This window comes from Falco peregrinus, chromosome 2, assembly GCF_023634155.1.
Source record: "Falco peregrinus isolate bFalPer1 chromosome 2, bFalPer1.pri, whole genome shotgun sequence".
Lineage (NCBI taxonomy): Eukaryota > Metazoa > Chordata > Aves > Falconiformes > Falconidae > Falco > Falco peregrinus.
Window position 1 is genome coordinate 97,002,320 of NC_073722.1, and position 20,366 is coordinate 97,022,685.

At 56.8% G+C, this 20,366-nt stretch overlaps 1 protein-coding gene across 13 annotated transcripts in view; it reads right to left on the reverse strand.

Moving 5' to 3' along the window:
- Nucleotides 1–20,366, reverse strand: part of NCOR2 (nuclear receptor corepressor 2) — a 253,710-nt gene that overhangs the window by 67,764 nt on the left and 165,580 nt on the right. For 10 of the 13 annotated variants that reach the window (XM_055794126.1, XM_055794118.1, XM_055794116.1 and 7 more), the window contains 4 exons: nt 19,152–19,248; nt 16,549–16,727; nt 12,819–12,873; nt 10,534–10,632 (listed from right to left, as the gene is read on the reverse strand). In XM_055794126.1, the coding sequence (XP_055650101.1) occupies nt 10,534–10,632; nt 12,819–12,873; nt 16,549–16,727; nt 19,152–19,248 (430 nt within the window). The remainder of the gene's footprint in view (nt 1–10,533; nt 10,633–12,818; nt 12,874–16,548; nt 16,728–19,151; nt 19,249–20,366) is intronic. The other 3 variants (XM_055794127.1, XM_055794120.1, XM_055794117.1) reach the window with 1 other exon arrangement.

Sequence of the window (20,366 nt, forward strand, 5' to 3'; positions counted from 1 at the left end):
GGGCTGTGCCTGCCGGCCCGCCCTTCCTCCCCAGCATCGCCCGGCCCCGCTGCCGACACATCCTGTTTATTTCAAAAAAAGGGCCCGGGACACAAAGCACCCGCGGGATGCGCCCTGCTCCGAGCCCCCGGCGAGGGGCGGCCTACCCCCGCCTCAGCCCCCCTGTGCCCCGGGAGGGGAGGGGGAGGAGGAGGGAGCCCCCCCCGTCCCCGCCCCCCGGCGCCCCAAAGCCCGGCTCCGGGGGCGCTGGGGCAAAGCCCACTCGGGGGGCGCTGAGGTCCCCCCCCGCTGCCGGGCAGGTGGCGGCCGCGCTGAGCACGGCCCGGCTCAGCACACGTCCCGCCGCAGCCGGGCCCGGCGCGGGCAGGTGCGGCTCCTCCCACTCCGTTCACTTCCTCCGCCGCACACTGCCTGCCCCGGGGGGCAGCTCCCACCCCCCCACCCCCACCGCCCGCCAGCCGCCCCCCGCCCCGCAGCCCCCCGCACTCACCTCCCCGCGCCCCGCAGCCCGCGGGCGGCCCCTGCTCCGCGCCCCGCCGGCCCGGCGCGCTGCGCCTCCCGCTCTCGGGCTCTGAAGGTTTCCTGACGATTTGCATAGTTAAGCCGTAAACTAACCACAACATTCCTCTTATGATTTTGCAATCTGCTGGAATAACGTGGTCGCTCGAAGTCGAGTCGATGAATCATCATCTATAAACCACAGCTCTCGTCACCGGGGCTCTCAGTGCTGGCTGCAGCCAGCGTGATTAATCCGCCAGGATGCCAAATTAACCTACAGCGCAGGGTTATTTATTTTCCAAACTTGCAAACTGCCAGAAAACGACCACTCCTGCCATCCCCTCCGCGGCAAGATGTGCCGGAGGCTGTGCCATCGGTCCCTCGCTGTCCGCAGGGCATCCCCCCGATAGCCACAGGACCGTGCACGTTGCCACTGAGGCACCCACATCCTCCCCCTGTGCCCCCTCCTCACTCCCTGCACCCTCCAAACACACACCACACCACCACCGTATCGGGCACGGCTCCGCTCCCCAGCCCTGCTCCTGCCAGGGACAGGCACAGCCACCATTTCCCAGCAATTCTCCCCGTGACGTTTAGCTGAGCTCAGCCCCAGCAGTCCTGTTCCTGCCACAGGGCCACCAGCTCCCGCCACCCCTGGCCACGCTGCTTGCTGGTGGGCACGGCAGTGGGGACCCACAGCAATGGCACTGTGCCAGCCCATCGCCAGGAGACATCCCTCTCTCTCACACCAGGTTTCCAGGCCAGATTGGCTGCACGGGGGATGCCATTTGGCTGCCAGCAGGTGCGTCACCTCTACTGCCATCATCACGGGTGCCCTGGGCCCTTACGGAAGACAAACACACCACAGAGACCACCAGCTCCTGTTTGCTCCTTACATCAGGAAGGAGCAAACCACGAGCCCCTGCCCCTTCGTGCAGAGGGAGCCACTCGTGCCCGGCCAAGCTGCGAGGCAACCGCTTTGCTGCCGCTCAAGCCCATCCTGAGGTACCGCAGGCAGCCAGCTCCGGGGTTTTTGCTCGAAGGCGGCTTTGCAAACTCACTGCGGCAGCGCAGTGACTCCTGCCAACCCTCTCCCCACCACGTCACACCAAAGGCTGCCTCGACGGAGCTGCGCCCTGCCGGCTTGAGCCCTGTCCCCTCCGGCAGCCGGGAGCGCCCCCTCGGCTGTGCCGCCTCTCCTGCGTGCAGGGCGCCAGCTCTTCGCTTCCCCCGTGGGTGACTTCAGATCAATGGCATTTATGATGTTCTCCAGGGGCACTCAGCTGCAGAGCAGGCTCAGGCCGAGGTCACTGCACGCAATCAGGGAGTTGCAAATTAAAACCAGCTCGAGATAAGCTAAAGACAAAAGACCTAAGCTATGCTGGCCAGGAACGCCTGGGCTTCGCTTTGCTGCTTCTCCAGGAGCCCCAGCACGCCTGCCATGGCCCTGTGTGCACGGCTGCCTGCTGGCATTGCCCAAGCATGCTGCGGGGGCCGGGACCGGCACCACGGGGCAGTTGGCACTGCGCTTTTTGCAGCACCACCAGCCGGGCTCAGCACCTGGCTCCCACGCTGCTCCCCAGCCTTGTGGGATGCTGCACAGAGCATCTGCCAGGAGCAGGGTGGCACCATGCAGCTGTGGCTTGGGAACATCCTGGCCCCTCTCCACCACCCACATCCATCCTTCCACCTGCTTTCAAACTCTCCCTCTGGCCGGTCACACCAGCGACAGCCAGGGCAGGGACTCAGCTTCCAAGTGCCCGCAGCACCAGCCTCCTCTTTAGCTACCCCACTGCCCACGGTCTCCCACAGAGCATCCTTCCCCGCTCGCCAAGGCTGCAGCAGCGGTAGAGGCACCCACTACTGAGCCCTGATGCAAAGCAGCCACCACAGATGCTGCTCCACGCATCTCCCTCCCCATACCTCGGAGGCAGGCTGGATACAGAGCGTGGGGAGGATGGCTTAAAATTACACATCTGTATCACAGAACTGACTCCCAGGGCCTGGAGCCTCCGATCCAGTGGTCTGGAACGCCTCAGCCCTTGCTGCCACCCACCGCCACGCAGCCTGGCTTCTCACGACCGCGCATGGCACCCTCTGCTCATGGGAGAAACCACAAAGCAAAACAAGCCGCTGCCAAAACAACAAGGAGAGGAAGAGGAATGTCTGCCGGCGACTTAGCTTTGATTGCTCGCATCCCAGGGCTGGGCTTGATGCTGTTGGCTGCAGAAGCAAGTCAAAAAATCAAAGGGCTGGGCTCAGATTTGATAACAATGATAGGGAGCATGGGGTTTGCTTGGTTCAGCTCCGACCACGATGGCCCGGAGCTGTGCTGCTCCTCCACCGGGAAACAACAAACTCTGCAAGACAGCAATCATGACATGGCAGAGACTGACAGCACCAGGGCCATGCCCAGCATCCCAGGAGGCACAGAACAGGCCCCATGCACACTCGCCAGCTCTCCGGCACCACAGGCCACAAAACACAGCCAGTGCCAGCAGCAAAGTGCTGGCAGCCAACAGCTGGGCTGCTCTGCCGTGCCACAGAAAAGCCCCGTGCCACCTCCCAGGCTGCTGGTCCAGGGGACAAGCAGCGTGTGGGGGACAAGGAGAGGGGCTGGCTGCGGGACCGCAGGTGCCAGATGCTGCAGTACCACTCGCCAGGCCACAGCACAGCCATGGCCAGTGCACCCACCGCAGCGTGGGCACATCTCGGGAGCCTGCTGGGCACAGGGCTCTTCCTGGCAGTGGCCCCTGTGCAGCTCAGCCCAGCCCAGCTGGCGCTGGTGCCTTCCCACCACTCACTCCATCTCAGCAAAGCACAGAAGTGGTTTTTACAGGACCCTGCTTGCTCGGATCCCTGCTTAAATCACTGAGGGCTTTTCCATAAGAGGAAATGTTTCTTTTCTGGGTTGCTGCTGAGTTTTTAAAAAAGTGATTTGATTGCTCGTGAAGGGAAAATGACCCGAGGGGAAGAGAGCGTAACATTTGGAAGCGGTGGAGATGAGTCCCCACTCTGTCCCAGGCAGGGAACATGTGTTTTCTCTTCCTTGTGGTTTGCTTTACCCCACTCCCCCCTGCTCACAGCCCCCTGGCCACATGCCGACGCCCCCAAGCCCTGCCAACAAAGGAAGGTGTCGGGTCGGCAGCTCATGGGATGCAGAGCAGCATCCGTGCACACCACAGATGCGCTGAGGGCAAAGCAAGCCCTGTATCTTCGCAGAAACAGCTTTCTCCAGGATTTGCAGCTGTACTTGCGTTAGTTGCTTTTTAAAAGCAACTTAGCAACGATGTGACCTATTTCCTGTCTATTCCCAGTCAAACCTGGATCACAACAGATAACTCATCCTAAAATCCAACTGCTTCTACCACTTCCCATCCTGCTGCAAAGCTGCTGCAGGTCCCCCAGTTGGGACCTGGATCCCAAACCCCCATCCTGAGCAGTACTCACGTGGGTACAGGTGCGGTGGAGCACTCGCCAGGAGGACACATCAACCTGCTGCTGGAGAAACACGAGTCTGAACTCTGGGACCAAGCGGATGGGGGGGTTCCACGTCACTTTTAAGTGACTGTTTTATTATGGCTAACCACAGACGCGGTCAAGCTGCACGGAAGAGCCTGGCTGTGGTGGCCCAAGGGTCCGTCACCAAGTGGTCCATCAGCAGCCCATGCCAGCACTACCCTGGAGGGAAGGAGCTGCACATCCCTGCCTGTCGGTGGCCGTCCCGCTCCAAGCCCGCAGCTCTCCCTGCTGTCCCTTGTGCTGCCAGCAGCCTGTGAGGCCGTGCTGGGACCCAGGGACCGAGCAGCCATCCTCCTGCAGCACTGCATCCTTCGATTCTTTTCCCAAATATGGCCACATCGTTCCCGTTTAATCACCCCCAAAACTGCAACTGGGATTTCAGGAATGCAAGTTTCCATTGTGTTTGCCCAACTGCCCTGCCTGGAAGGGTGGCAGGGCTGCGGGAAAGCCGCAACACCCTCGATATGGGGGAACGGGCATGATGCACCTTACCGGGACAGCCTGGGGGAGCCTCCTAGCCTGAAAGAGCAGGCACTAATGGAGGGTTGCAGGACTGATAGCTGGAACGCCACAGGCTCTCACACCTAACCCACCTCCTCTGCGCCGGCACCCCAATGCTCAACCTCACCCGTGACAGCACAGCACCGGCCACTGGGTGACAGCCCCTTACCAGCCCCGTCCACATATTTGGTACTGGGCAATCAAAGCATCCCGGTGAGGGCAGGAGATGTTCCCATTTCAAGGCATGGAGACGAATGCAGGGCCTGGTAGAGAGCATGCAGCAAAGTACGGGACAGGCTGCAGACCCCCAGCCTTCACCCGTGATGTCCCCAGCACTGCTGTCAGGCTGCCCTGTGAACTGGGAAGGGCCCAAGCTACGCTGAGCTGTAGGAAAAGCATGAGAGATGGGTGTTTTCCCAGAAACAACCACTTTCCCTGATAGGAACTGGTTTCTTTGCAGGTTGTATTCCATCAGCTGCTGAGCAGGACCTGCTGCCTCCAAACACCCTCCATGCTCACGGGAAGCCTGCTGCTTTCCATGAAGATGGTTTTGGACCACTTTGGAGGATTCTGGGGGTTAGCTGCTTTTGTCTGGATTGTTTTTGGCTACAAGGAGATAGATTTAGAGTGAGAGCCTGTACCGAACTGCACATACATGAGCACCCAAGGGATAAACGCTCTGCAAGTCTTTTCTCCCCATGAGGCTGCACTCAAGCAGGACCAGGACCATGGGGTCTGGCCAAGTTTGACAACTTCTATGGGTCTTGTGGCCTCAGCCTGGCCAGGCAGGTTACTCCAGCCACCAGCAGTGCTGTCACACTGCAGACCTGGCCAGAAAATGAGCCAAGTTCCATCATTTTGTGTCCCAGCTGTCCCGGCCCAGCCCATATGCGACGGCAGGATGGGGCAGAGCTGAGGGACAGGACAGCGAGCAGGGCTCGCACCAACATCCCATCAGCAGACGATGAGCCCATGCCCCAGCACCGACATCCCAGGCATCATTCAGCCAGGCAAACTGCTCCCTTACGGACTGCCCCTGCCTACTCCGCAGATAATTTCAGTCCTCTTTAAAATACAGTGCTCCAGTCAGCACAGGCTTAAATGCTTACAGAATAATTTATTGGTATTTGTGGCAGCCAAGTTCACTGCCCACATCCAGGGCTGTTTCCGTATGATGTGCTGCATTATTAAACCAGGATATGACAAGTATCTCTGCACATCTGAAAGAGAAATTGTCAAATCCTTTGTCGCTAACAAGAAGCCACTCCCCAGATTGATGAAAATTGAATGCTTCCCAGAAAGAAGTATCATTCATCTTGTTAGCCCCTGTGGTTAGCGGAGCGGGGGCACAGGCGCAGTTTGCCATGGAAGAAGCAGTTTGCTGAGCTCCAGACCCGATTCTGGCAGTGGGGGGAGAGGTGACAGCACGGCGAGGCTGCGGGGTGGCCGGGACGGGCTGCAAGGAGCTGTGGGGCCAGGGGCAGGCAGCGGCTGTCCGGCAGCCCAAGCCCCCACGGCCCCCGCCGACTGCAATGGTGCTTCTGTGAGAAAAGTCACGGGCTTGTTTATAAAAATCCAGGCTGGGGCTGTTTATCCGTGCCGGCAAGGGGAATGGTTTGTGTTTGGGGAGGGCGGGACAGCTGGCGGGACGAATAATTCGATTTGGGTTTTGGCAGGGGGCAAGGGAAGAGGGTGGGCCTGGGAAAGGCTGTCGGCCCTGGCAGGGGATCGCACCGGCTGCCCGGCCAGGTCACGCCGCAGCCCCCGCCCTGCCTCCACAGCCCTGGCACCGCTCTCCAGAGGAGGAAGGGGGGGTCCAGGCAGCTCCGATCCCCCCAGGTGCCACCAAGCGAGTCCTCACAAGCATCAGCACCACCCCACGGGGCCTTTGCGCTGGGGAATACTCGAGTACTGTCTGACAGCAGCGCCGAGGGGGACCGGCATGACGGCACGTCCTGTGGGCTGCGTCCATCCACCGCGGCGTATGACTTCATCCACCTCTGAGTCATCCCCACGGCGGGCAGGCGGCTCCTCTGGCTGCCCATCGCCACGGCCAGCGAGAGCATCGAGAGCATCGGCAGCTTTGCCTGCTGGGATGGCCACCCACCTTCCCATCCCTGCACCGCGTGGGAGCCCCACGGCTTCTCCCCAGGAATCTACCGGCACCACCGCAGGAATTATAACTGGCATACTGTGGCCGCTCCACTGCCATGTGGGTAACGCTACTCCAAAATCAAAGCAAACCTATTCTGGAATAAAAACCCCGCACTCCACACAGAATAATTATGTTGAAATAGCATCACTTCTCTTCCAGCACCGCTTCAGCCCAACACTTGCGCTACCACAGCCCGGCTGAACAGCTTGCACATGGCGCTAATTGCCTAGCTTCATTTTTGGTGCTCCCTGCTACAGAACTAGGGATGTTCACAGAGAGATGCTCTTTGAAATACCCTGAAGAGCAACTGCAACAGCCCCCCCAGCGACACATCCGTGCAAGGGCCTTTCATTACAAGCTCATGCAAATTAATGCTTATTACTGTACACTGAATATTGGATCAGATTGTTTTACCACGACACAAACTTTTTTTTTAATTTTTTCTCCAGCGAGAAATGACACACTTGAAAGTTATTCCTCTTCCCATTGATTCCCCCCTCCCCCTTGCAAGGTTAAATGGCATTTTCCAAACCTGAACACAGAGGATTATTTTAGCAAGGACCTTCATCTCAGGAGCCTCAGTATTATGCATAATGATCCATCAGATGTGTACGCCTTTCATTCATCAGCACCGATGAAGGCGGTGTGCCGGGACCGTGCGCCCTGCCTTGGAGCAGGCGGCTGCTTGATTTTCTGACCAACTGGAAGCAGAATCATGTGGAGTCCCCAGTCTTGGCAGGAGATTTTTAGCAATAAGTAGCAGCTTTATGAGGAATATCCTTTGCCAGGGGACCATCAGCCAGGGAGCAGTGGGATTCTTATTTTTTAATGGACTTTTAATAAGTAGGCCACAATGATAATCTTGACACCAGAGCAGCTTTATTTCTACGTGTAATTATCTCCACTTTACTCTCAAGCTCCCTGCAGCCTCCAAGAGCAAATAAGACCACCAACCCCTCCGTGAGAAAAAGAGCGAGAAAACAGCATAGGGCCACTTGAAATGCTGTTTGTATCAGACCTCATTCGCTCCTCTCATCCAACACAAAAGGCGACCTCTCCTCTACATCAATTAAATCTCACTTTTGGCTTTTTAACTGCTTGAACCCTTACCAGCAGGAAAATCCGTGCTCAGAGCATGGGCAGTGCTGGGAACGCGGCGCCACGTCTCCCAGTGTGTGCGCAGCCCCGTCTCTCCCCTGCATGACGCCCGTCCCTGCACTGTCCCACCATGTCTCCCACCCTTCACCCCATCACCACCACTGGTGGCTGAGACTGGGTAAGTGAGGCAGAGCCCCTAGCACTGGGGCAGCCCAGCACCGCCCGTCCCCAGCCACAGCTCCGACTCTTTGCGAGGACACATGGGCAACAGGTTGAGGGACCTGCACAGGGTTAAAAACAACCCAGGACCCCCTGAGAACAAGCAGAGCGCCACGGCTGAGCCTCCCAGACCAGTTCCTCCCAAAGGAACACACCTGCATGCAGAGGCAGAATTTGAGCAGCTTCCGAAAAGAGACTCACCAAGCAAAAATCCCAGCCAGTACCGGACCTGTCCCGTGCTTGTCTGTGCAGCCTGTGCTGACCCAGCCTGGCCCGTGGAAGCAGTCCCATCGGCACCATGCTCAGGGGAGACCCCGGCTCCATGAAGGGGTGCAAGGGAGATGCTTCACCTCTCCCGCCAGCTTCTGGCAGGATTTTAACGACACGTTCCTCCCTTCATTACCTTAAAATGCCACCCTAAACCAACTCTCTCCCCAGCACTGCCTCCCTCCGCAGCAGCACATCCTTCCCAAGCCTGCACACCAGTTCTTCCAGCGCTCCTCTGCACGCAGCCTCACAGGACATGGATGCAAGCGACATACAGAAATACTGGAGGTATACCCCAGCACAAAGCGTGCGTCTCAAGACCCCCTGAGACCTCTGGGGGAGAGCTCTTTCAGGCTGGATCATATGCAGCAACTCTTGTTCTGCACCTCTCTCCCACCGCTATTTGTGCAGCCAGCCCTTGGCTCTTGAAGCTTGTCTGAACATCCCACCTTCCACCTGAGCATCCAACAGTAATGGGAAATATCCACTGCTTCCCCTTCCCCCCAGACTCCCGGATCTGGCTCTTCTTTCAAAATCCATGTTCTGGTCGACATCTGCCCCAGTGGAGATGCAATCCGTGCCCTTCCGTGTCTGGCAGCCTCCCTCTTAATGATTTATAAATATTACCAGCTCCTACTTGCAAAAACAGTCCTGCCTTTTACTCTGGTCAGCGCAGCAAGTCCCTGCTTCCAAAGGCTGGCACTGAACAAGGCTCCAAACGGCAGCACACAACCTCCACTGCCCAAGCTGGACCAGACTCATAAGCAAAGGAAAACGTGGTGGGAAATTCTGCAGCTAGCAATGCTTTGGAGACTTTTAAAAACCAAACCACAAATAGTACCTGCTGGGTGCAGGATGGGCAGGTCTGTGGCTGCTGGGGCAGGAAGGTAGGTGCCAAGCGTTAGATTGCCTCTCTCCCTCCACACTTGCTCAACTTAACATTGAAACCAGAATGAGCCGTGCTAAATGTCTCCACCGCTAACAAGAAACAAATGTGGCCTCATGTTCTAGTTGCTGTGATCTAACAAAACAGACCATGGTAAACACTATAAAAATGTACTGGAGGGAACCACCCTGTGTTTGCTGGGAGAGGGACTGGATAATCTAATAGGGCTTTATCCATCTCTAATGTCTCTGAAAAAAAAGAAGGGAAAATTGGGCCCCATCCATGACATTCGTCATGTGCTAGCTATTCTGATGTCTTAATGCTGCAGAAATCAAATTGGAGTGAGGCTACCTATCTGTCTCTCCATCAGGATCCAGACCCGAGCGCTGCTTTTTATGGCCATGCAGCGTGAGGAGCTGCTGATGTCAGCGGTGCCACGGGCCAGGCCAGTTTTTCCATCCCTATCCCCACGTTATCTGGAGAGATACTCCCTTTGCGGTCACCTCACTCTCCTCATGACATGGATAATTGTTCACTTTGTGGACCTGGGGATCCACCAGCAGGACCTTTGGTACCTGCCCACAAGGTTAGTGCTTATCTGGGTACCCAGGTATCACGGTATCAGCAGCACCACCACCATGGCCACGTCCAGATTTGCATCTTGGCCACGGTAACGGCGAGGGTTGATTCAGTCACCTACCTCAGCCACCCCACGGTGCCCTAGGTACCTGCCTGGCCCTTAACCAAAGGCTTAAGGGTCTCCTCTAGCTTCAGTGCCAAATCTGCCAGCTCCGGCGGGGACCCCAGACACCCTGCAGCACTTCAGACAGGTTTATATGCCTCTTCTCAGGTGGTCGCCAGAAGTCGCTCCCACCCAAGCCGGTCTCCTCCCGTGCCTGCGCCCGCAGGAACAGCCTTGGACAGGCTCTGCAAGGCAGGAGCACCCTCACCCAGCTTCCCAGGAGAGGGAAGAGAGAAACAGGCCCCACTCAGCTCTTGCACCGAGCCACAGGCTGCATGGGCAACCCTGCGCTACTCCTGACGGGCGGACCAGGTTTTCTGGACTCACTCCATCCCCTTTGTTGAGCATCTTAGGTTTGTTGTTTGATTTTTTTAAAGCTACCGTGACCTTGGCACAGGGGCGGACAAATATCAGCTGCCAGAAAACAGCATGTTCTGAAAAGCTACACAGCGCAAAACCACAGCCCCATCACAGTCTGCAAGCAAGATCTCCATCTGAGGAGGGTGGGGGTGGGGAGGGGGAAGAAGCATTTGGGGTGCTCAGGGAAAGCGCTGCCGGGAAGCTGCGAGCGCAAAGCACTGCAAGCACTACAGCTCCTTGCTCAGCCCGAGGGACGACACTTCCAGGTGCGCCTCCAGCTCTTACCTGGCTCTTCCCACGCCGCCGGTAATTCCTTCTTACAAGGTTCTTGTAATTCTCATTCTTCTTGGTCAGGTAGTAGTACAGGACACAGTCTGCCACTGTCTGCAACGACACAGGCAAGTCAGGGAATGGGAGGTGCCAGTCCCTTGCACCGCTGACGCACAGGCTCCCAGGAGCCGTTCAGGCCCTGCCACCACCAGGTCTCCTGCTGCTTCTGAAGATCCACAGCCCAAATTGGCTTCACCGCACCTCCCTCCCAAAGCCTGGAAGTGGATCTGGAAGAGGGGGACAATGCGTATTGTCCCAGTCAAAAGGCTCAGCTCCTCCAAGGGACAAATCTGGGCCAGCCCGCAGGTGCGTCGATGGAGATGGGGGTGCAGAGAAGAGAGCACCCCACGCTGGCAGCAAAGCAGGGGAAGGGCTGACCCCAGATGACTGTGGCAACTAAAGGCAGAGGAAGGAGAGCCGCCTGCCACCCTCTGTTGCGGTGACGCAAGGCACAACCTGCCACACGGCTGTCGGCTAGTTTTATTTCCAGCTGTTAAGCTTGCTGGCTTGAGTGCACGTGACTTTCTCGTGGACAGGGATCCCAGTGCTCAGGAGCTGCCATCCCAGCTCCAACTCCAGCAGTCAGCTCCACAAGCACCATCCCAGATCAGACACGGTAGGAAAACAGGGAGCCGTGGCTGGGACACAGTCTGCTCCTGAACAGCACAGAGCGTGCCACGCTGGCAAAAGTCCTTGGCTGAACTGGGTGGCCACCTGAAAACTGGTCTGGGGCTACACCTTCACATACAGGACAGGTGGTTGCATGAACAGACATAATCCCACAGACCCATCATGCCTGAGAGCGCCCAGGAGCGGGGTGCCGCTGCATGCTCACAGCGGTGCAGCACGGGGGCTGGGCTCTCCCTACATCCCTGTGTGCAGAGTGGAACCATTTGCAAAAACAGATTGCAACTTTAAAGTGTTAATTGGATCTCTTTCTAATCTAGCCCTGATTACACACACTCACGCGAACACAAAAACTTACAGTCATCTGTTCCAAGGGCTAAGATCACTATTTTTTTATAATGCAATTTAAAAATCTATTAATTCATTACATTGAGCCATACTTTGCATCTCTCTCCAACAGGATAATGGATGTGTTCTGTATCATAATTACAGCCTGATTTACAAATGAGTACAAATAAAATTAGAAGACATTTTACAGCTTGGAACACAGACTGGATTGTGAGCATCATCCAAGTCGCACCGCTTTCGGCTTTAACAAGTGGGAAAGGCTGCAAAGAGCCTGGTATCTTACGACAACAGCAGCAGCATGAGGTTGCCACTGGCCTTTGCTTGCTGGCTGCTTTGGACAGGGAAGTCAAGGTCCTGGAAGTTACAGCCCCAACCCGAGTGATGCAGAATCCCAGAATAATTTAGGCTGCTGCAGGCTGCCCCCCTGAAAACAGAATGGTTCCCCCAGAGCGAGTGGATGCTGTGTGGATGAAACACAGCACGAGACAGGCAGAGGATGCAACTAACTGCAGGGACCAGAGAAGCAGCAGCTCTCACATGTTTTCTGCTCAAGAGAGCCTGTGGACCATTGCTGCCTTTCCAGGTTGGGTCTGTCCAGGATCTGCCCGGGTGGCCTGTCCCACAGAAGGTACCTGGCCTTGCTCAGAATGGGACTAGAGGCTCACTCTTCCTTCAGATCTCTGTTCCAAACCTTTCTTCCATCAGCCCAAATAACACCAAAAAGGCAAAGTCCAGGAAGCACAACAGAGGCTTGGGAAAGGTCAAGCCCTCCTGCAAGCAAACTATTCCCAAACACTGAGGGGAGCTGTGTGCGTTTACATGACACGAACCTGAACTGCTGGATGAACTGGGACTCGGGCCACCCTCAGGATCGCCCTCCTTGAGCAAAGAAGGGACCCCTCTGCTTTGTGCTGGGCAGCCGGGCACCCACCCACCCCCCGTGCGACAGCCTGGCTGGTGCAGAATGCCTGTGGGAGCGCGGGAGATACTGGGAAGCAGCTCCCCCAGGCAGACCATGGGGTGGGCTGCAACGCCTCTGCGCCAGGCTGGATGCGTTTGCACATCCTGCGGCTCTGCGCTCCCTGGCTCTCCGCAGCTGACTCAGTCCCTGTCTCTGCAGGGAGCCGGGAGGCGTCTGGACCATCCCTAGGGCTCTGAACCACCCCCCCGCCTGCAGGTGCCCAGCATCCCCTGGCTGCTTCAGCACCGAAGGGAGATGAAACGAGAGGGTGCGAGGCAGGTTAACGCCAGGCAGCGAGGCTTACCTTCCTGTCCAGAAATGAGGCGATCAGGCCGAAGTTCTTCGGATGCTGCATGAACCTGTGGGAGCAAGAGGGAGAGGGTTAGTATGGGTGCCAGCTCTGACCTCCCTCACCGCTGGGCTGCCGTGCCCCACATGCCTGGAGCAGCGAGGCCCAGCTCCTCAAGGGACTCAGGGGGTTGAGAAAATATTTGTCTGCTGCTCAGCTTCCCAGAAAGACAGGAACTTCAAATTTAGCCCAGTGGGGCCGGGCTAGTTGGGAGCTTCAACGCACAGATGTTCATCATGGGGTGGGACAGGGCAGAGGGGCTGGCAGTGCCTGACAGCTGCCTGTCACCCTGCTTGATGCCATGGCCACCCCATGCATCAGCAGGACAGGCACAGAGGCCAGCCGCGTGCCTGGCCAAGGCCACAGGATTTGACAAGGGAAGGGTGAGGAATCGCCGTCGATGGCCGTGCAGAAGCACCCTGTAGCACGGCGGGGGCTGACTCTGCCGCTGAGCAGGACCCCAAGCCCAGCTGCGCTGTCGGAAGCAGCTGCAAAGGATGGGAAGGGAAACCCAAACCCCAGGAGGAAGCACAGAGCTGCCAGGTCACCGAGTTGCTCAAGAGATCCCCAGTGGCACAGTGGCTCTGAGGAACGCCGTCTCCTGCCCAGCAAGCGGAGGAGCTGTCAGCAGGCTCGCCCACTGCTCCAGCAGCCCGGGAGGGTGCATCGCTCACCGAGGGGGAGCTGTGCCCAGGCACAGAGATGCCTCCTTCAACGCATCCCTTCGCCGAGCTCGTGGGAAGCATCAAAGGCCAGCAAGCCCTTGGCAGGAGGTGCTCCTGCTGGCAGGAGGATAGTTAACTGGGGTCTCACCAAAGCGTAGGGAGCCCGGCGAGCGATGGCTTTGTGCCAGGGCTGAGACACAGCGCTGGCCCCAGCGGAGAGGCTGCCACCAGCACGGGCACTGCCCCGGTGAGCCACGGCCAGGCCAGCCCCATGCGGCAGGTGCAGCTCTGCCAGCTCCCAGGAGCTGACGGATCTTTGCCCTGGGGAAACCGACCGGAGGCAAAAGGTGGGTGAGCTGTGGTGTGGGTGTAATGCAGGCGGGAGACGCTGAGCAGCGTGGTGCCTCCGGTCCTGCTGGCGATTCCCCCGGTGCTGCTGGCTGAGCTCTCTCCTCCTGTGCTGCTCAGCCCCACTGCCAAACTCAGGGTCAGGGCGCTGAGGGTCTGACCGGCTCCAGCCACGGCAGCAGAACGTGGTGCTGTCACCCACACACTGGTGCCTTTTGTGATACAGGACTGCCACCTGGTTTGGGTAGCGCTGCAAGAACCCTGTCACTGTAACCAGTTACCAGAGCGAGGGGACCTCATCTAGCCAGCATGAGGCTTTTGTGGGTGACAGTCTGCGATGGAGGGGACATGGGAGCACGGACAGCAAAGGCAGCACAATTCTCGGGCGCTTATTGGGGGTCCCTAGTCTCTACCCCAGGGGCAGCTGCAACCTTTCCACCATCAAGCATCTTGAAGGGTAAAACTTACCCGCCAGATACAACACAGACACCAAGGGAGATTCCCCCAAGATACGTGAATAAATAAGAAAAAAAGAAACCAGAAATGCTAGGGGAACAACAACAACAAAAAAAAAAAAAAAAGAAAAACAAAAAAAGGAAAAAAGGAAAAGCAAAGCAGCTGGGCTGCTCAGCCAGGCTGGGATCAGGGCAGAGCTGGAGCTGCCTCGTCATGCTGTACGCAGCACAAACCAAGGGGTGACCAAGCAACAGGGGTTTCAAGGCCACGTTATCAATGATGCTAATGCAGGGTCAGGGACAATGCACACACAATCCAGTGTTTTCCACGGGCCAGGCCATGCTCCCATGAGGAGGGATGGATGCTGCATTCTCACATTGCCCAGCATGACAGGACCTCGATGCCCAAGTGGGATAAAGGCGTACCACAGCCATTCCTCCTCCTTCACCAGCAAAACACAGCCCCCCTGGGAGCAGGCTAGCGATAGGCTCTCAATGGAGAGACCTGAAACCCTGCCCAGAAGCAAATCAAGTCAGCCTCTTCCTCATGGTTATGTTTTGATAGCTAAAATAGTTCAGACCTGCAGCCTGCCGGCCTTGCAGTGCCTGGCTGTTTCCTCCTGCCATCAGGGCTGAACACAAGGTTGCATCAGGTTTTCATGGTCTCAGCAAGAGGCCAGTTCTGGGTCACAATCATAGATGACGCAACTCTGGTTCACCTGAAAAACCCAGGCCAGAAGCTGCAGCACGCCAGGCAGCTCAGCTACCTGCACATCGGGACCCTGGCAAGAGCTGGGGCAGGACTCCCTTGGTCCTCCTCACAGCTCCTAAGTACCAACCTCTTAAAATGAGCTTTGTGAGAGCCCTGAAATCCTGCTGTATTTATGCCCCGAGCTCCGTATCACCCACGGTGATGACACAGAAACCACCGTGCACAGCAGGATGCAGGAGCTGGGTGTGGATTCTTCCAGCCCCATTAGCCAGGCATGGCCCAGCCATTAAAGACCAAGTAATTAGCCTTTGCGTCATTTGTGGGCAAGGCTGGCTGTTTGGAGTGTCACATTTTAAGGCTAATTAGCAATGAGGATTCTCCTCTACCAAAGGCCTGGAGCCGGTTTGCTTGTTTTGTTCTTTTTCGGTCCATCTTGGCAATTAGTTATTTCAGCTGCAAACAGGAGGCATCACGAGCAGGGACGGGAGGAGGGATTCGGGACATGGAGAGACTTCCAGCATGGCTGGCCACAGGCCTGCTGGTAATCCATGGAGCCATCCTGTGATCATCCAGAGGCCAGACTAAGGCGGTGCTGCTGCAAGGGATGAGGTGACCCTGGCACACCCACATACCTCCACGTCCAGCATGTCCACAGCAGCGAGCCCTAGCAGAGCTCACCCTGCTGGAAGCTCAACCCCAGCTCTGTTTTCACAGACACAGCACACTGGGGGCACCAAGGATGCTCTGGTCCTCCACGCAAACACACCTGAGCTATGAGATACAGGGGAGCCTGGATGTGAGACTGAGCTGGGACTCACAGCTTGGCTGACAGCACGGTGGTACCCAGGGAAGGGATCAGCAGTCCCTCAAGTGATCTCAGTTGATAAAGTGAAGCTGTTCCCAAGTAGTGCTTGCAAACAGGAGAAAGCACTGCAGCCAGAGTTTGCATGTGTCCGATGTGGGAATGCATCCAGGGAAACAGCAGCCGGTGGCAAATCCTGCAGATGGCAGGATGGAGTGCTGAGGGATGGGCAACAGCTGGAAGCTGCAGCCTGAGGGGGTCTATATGGCGTGGGGCTGGATGCTGATGGCCCTGAGAATCCCCCTGGACACACAGTGCCCAAAGGTCAGCATGTAAATTCAAAAATGTAACAGTGTATGGAGCATTGGGTTTCACTGGCATTATCCTTAAACTGGCTGGTTCAACTGGGGATGCCGAAGCAGAAAAAATTCCAGTTCTCGCCCTGTCACAAGCAGTGGTTCCCACACTTCTGCGGGCAGGCACCCCCCCCCAACCACACAGAAAGGCCCGAGGCTCCTGTGCAGGTGCATCACCTTGTGCCCAGGTCCAAGGCAACACAGCAACTGTGGCTGCATCCCTGAGGGGCAAGGCAAGCCCTTGGGAAACTGATGCCTTAGCACGCTGGGGTCCCAGCCAAAGCACCGCACAGGTCCTGTCTGCGCTTCCCCAGGGCTGCACAGCGAGAGGTGTGGGATACACTCACTTTTCCCGGAAGGTCTCCTTCTCCTGCTCACTCCACATGTTCATCACCTGCCGGTCCTTGTAGACCTTCATGGGGTCATCCATGAGGCCATTCATGTTGATGAATTTGATGCGCTGCTGGTCGGCATCGTAGAGCATGGGCGGGATGACGGCGAGCTGGCGCATCTGCTTCTCCAGGTTCTTTGGGGAAAGCAGAGAGAACAGTTGGTCAGCACCATGGGCCCGCGGGAACCGCAGGGGACAGATGTTCAAGAGGAAAGGACAGGCGGAGGAACAGAAGAATTCAAAAGCGAGCACTAGACAGCTTTATTGCTAGAGTAATTGTAAATTAAACGCTGAAAGAGGCTATCGCTGTCAGCCAGGAAACAATTAATCTTTCATTTTGAAATAAAAGGCCTTAAGATACCACATGGAAATTTCTGACTTAAGCAAAATCGCTCTTGACCATGACGAGAGGCAAGTCAAAGCCACGGTGGCACAGGGAATACAAACCCCTTCCCAGCCATCAAACCTGTGGCCACATGGGGTTCGGCCCCCCCCACCCCAAATTGCAAGGGAAGCAGATCAGCTCAGCAAAGCTTTCTGAAAGGGTGGGCAGAGGGAGACGTCATGTTTCCCTTCCACGGGAAACCTTAGTATTTTTTCAGGCTTCAAATGTCACCACAATGGGGCCATCATTCCTTTCTTTCCTCTTACTGCAACACCCTGGGACATAACCTGATGCCTTTACTCCAGCCTGTTCATCCAGAGCCCTGGCTGCACACCAGGACAGGACAGACTGGGCACACTGCTTTCCTTAAGTATTTGCAACAGAGTGGCCAATGCGACAGACATCTCATAGGTGCTGTCCCCTGCCCAAATACCAGGACTATGCCTTCAGCTGAGCTGCTGGTGGTCCTCTGGCACGGGTCTGCCCCGTGGGGATGCAGGGATGCTCTGGCCACCCTCTCTCATTGCTAGCAGCACCATCACTCTGAGCCCTCCCTGTCACCTGAAATGGCACTGGTCAGACACAAATTCCAACCCTTGACCCAGGAAGGCCAGGTCTCAAGTGCTGCTGTGTTAATTTCCAGCTAGATGCTGGTTCCTGGGAGAACAGTCATGTCCAATACTTCCAGCAAGCTGCCAACCCAGCCCTGCCCAGCACCGCTCTGCTTCCCCACTATGACTGATCAGACCCAACCTCCTCTTCCCAAAACACAGCTCTCCACACAGACAAGGATGCTTCAGCTCCCTTCATCACGCTCTGATCTGCACTAGGGCACCTCATGTTTAGCAGCTGGCTTCTTCAGATGCCCTGAGGGTGTCATCTCACTGTGGGAGGCTGGGAACAGCTTGCAGCCAGGGCATCAACCCTGAGTGCCACAGACTGCCCCGGCTGAAGGAGCGAGCCCTGGGCAGAGCCAGGGCAGGCAGGGAGGCAGCTGGCAGGAGCTGAGATCACACAGCCTCTGCTTTCGCCCCGCAGGGTCTGGGGGTGCTGAGCCGTGCAGATACAGCCCACCAGCGGGCAGCCAGACCTCTCCCCTCTCCAGCAACGCACCGGGGCAAAGAGCTGGCCCCTGCCAGCAGCGATGCTCCCCAGCTCTCACCTCCCTGCTCTATCCAGCCCTGTGGAAGGGCTGGGAGCTCTGAAGGTTTGCCTTTGAGACAAGCCAAGCTGTGCCTCGGGGCTCAGCAGAAGGCTGTCAGGGTGGAATTTAGCAGCACACTGTGCAGGAGGTCGGAGGCAACTGGCTAACGCTCCCCTTGGCCACGACCTCCGCAGAGCTGTATGTTTCCCTCTGCTCCTGAGATCCATGTCCTCCGGGTTGTTACCTTGACTGGCTAACAGCAAACTGCCCGGGACCCAGGGCAGGGAGCGAACGGCGGCGCACAGGCAGCAAACATCTCAGCTATTGCCGGGCAATGTCTGCTCTCCCCTCCCAAATGCAATCCATTCACTGCAGCTCGTCTCCGTGCCAAGAGAGCGGAACCCTTGTGAAACCAGATCCAAACGAAGCCAAGGTCACGGGGATGTTTCAAGATGAATGGAGCACTCCCAGAAGATGTGGGCCAACTGGCTCATGTACAAACCATTCATTCCATAGGATTCCCCTGTGTCAAGCCGCACAGCCCATTCAAACCAAAACGAAACAGAAAAACCCCTCCACCCGGCAGCCAGGGCGCTGGTTCCCTTCCCACCTCCACTTTCAGTTTAAACCAACAGCTAGGAGGGGTTTGTGGGGTGCTCCCCGGGCTGAGCAGCGTGCTGGGGTTTCAGGTCCTTAAGAGGCAGCTGGATGCCAATAAACACTACCCACCAGCCGCCAGCTCCTGGGGCACTTTGCGCTGTGTTCTGCTCCTGCAGAACCGTTGCACAGCTCCATTACGTCTCTCAGGTGGCTGGAAAGATGCTGCTGCGTGTTAAATGAACACCTCACTTTGGATCCTGTCCAGAAAGCGTATTAGGCATCATGGCAACCTCCCCAGCCTCAGCGTGGCCTGAAGTTAGTGGGATTTAGTATTGGATTTCACCGTGGGAGCTGGCAGTACTCTCCTGCCTTCCTCAGAGAAGAGCGAAGTGAGGGGTAAAAAGAAGGAGAAAGGACAACCCAGTCTCACCTCTTGTTCTGAGAGCCCGTCGATGATTTCTGACACCTCGTGCTCGCTGCGTGCAGCTGACATGGAGAGCCCGCCACTGCCCCTCTGTCCTACCCTGCTGGGAAAGGGCAGTCAAACACTCAAACACTGCCGCTCCACGTCATAACCAGCAAACCACATTCACAACAACTCTGCTGTCCTCCTTGTTGGCCTCCGTAATGGTGTTCTCCCCACATCCCACCCAGGCCACCCCATCCCGCGCTGTGTGAACGGCTCCTGCTGCAGCCCTGTGGGCTCTGACACGCTTATTCCTGCCTGGAGAGCACTGTCCCCTGTGTCCCCTGGCTCGACAGCCTCAAACCACCTTCCTCACCTGTGCCAGCTTCCAGGATCGCTACAACAGAAGGACATTCCATACCCAACCATACTCTCCCCCGTATTTTCTCCTGTTCATGGCACCACAGCAACGGCATAAAGGTGTCAGTGCTGTGCCACCACACCTGGTTTGCAAATGCTGCAGGAACTTTGAAATCAAAACCAGCCACCAACATCTATCCCCCCCAACATCACCCAGCGTAACTGCCACATGCCCCAAAGAATTAAAACTTTTCTTTTTAAGCAGGTCAAAAATGAAAACATTTCTGAGTACCATTTCTCCCCTTCTCTTTCAGAAAAAATAAAGGCACTGATCAGGAAATTTGGACCCATCCAGCTGTTAGCATGGCACAAGGATAGGATGCTGGCAGAAGAGTTTGGGTTCTGCACGCATCAGGTGGCCCTGTGCTGAAATGGGAAGGACAGGGAGTTTTCAGCAAGAGGGGTGGAGATCATGACATCGTGTCACCTCCTGGCAGGAAACAATGTGACCTCAGTTGCACTTCCAATGAGGAGGAGAAAATGGACAGGGGATGGGAGAGGCAGGGGACCTCCCTCTCAGTGAGACATTTTGCTCCCTTCGTATCATTTGTGGTCATTCCTAGAACCTCTGCAGATGTTTCTTCACCCTGCCCATGCTCCGATCAAAGCATGCGCATGTATTAAATCATCAGCATCACCAAAGGCATCTGCAAGTCTCATACATCTTAATTTGGGCCCACCAGTAAGGCAGTAATTAGTGCCATCCCGCCAGGCAGCCGGCACAAGGGAGCTGCACCTTGCTGGGAGGTGGCCAGCCAGGAGACCAGCAGCAGAGGGGAGGCAACAACCACATTCCTGACATTTTTCCTTCTCTCTTAG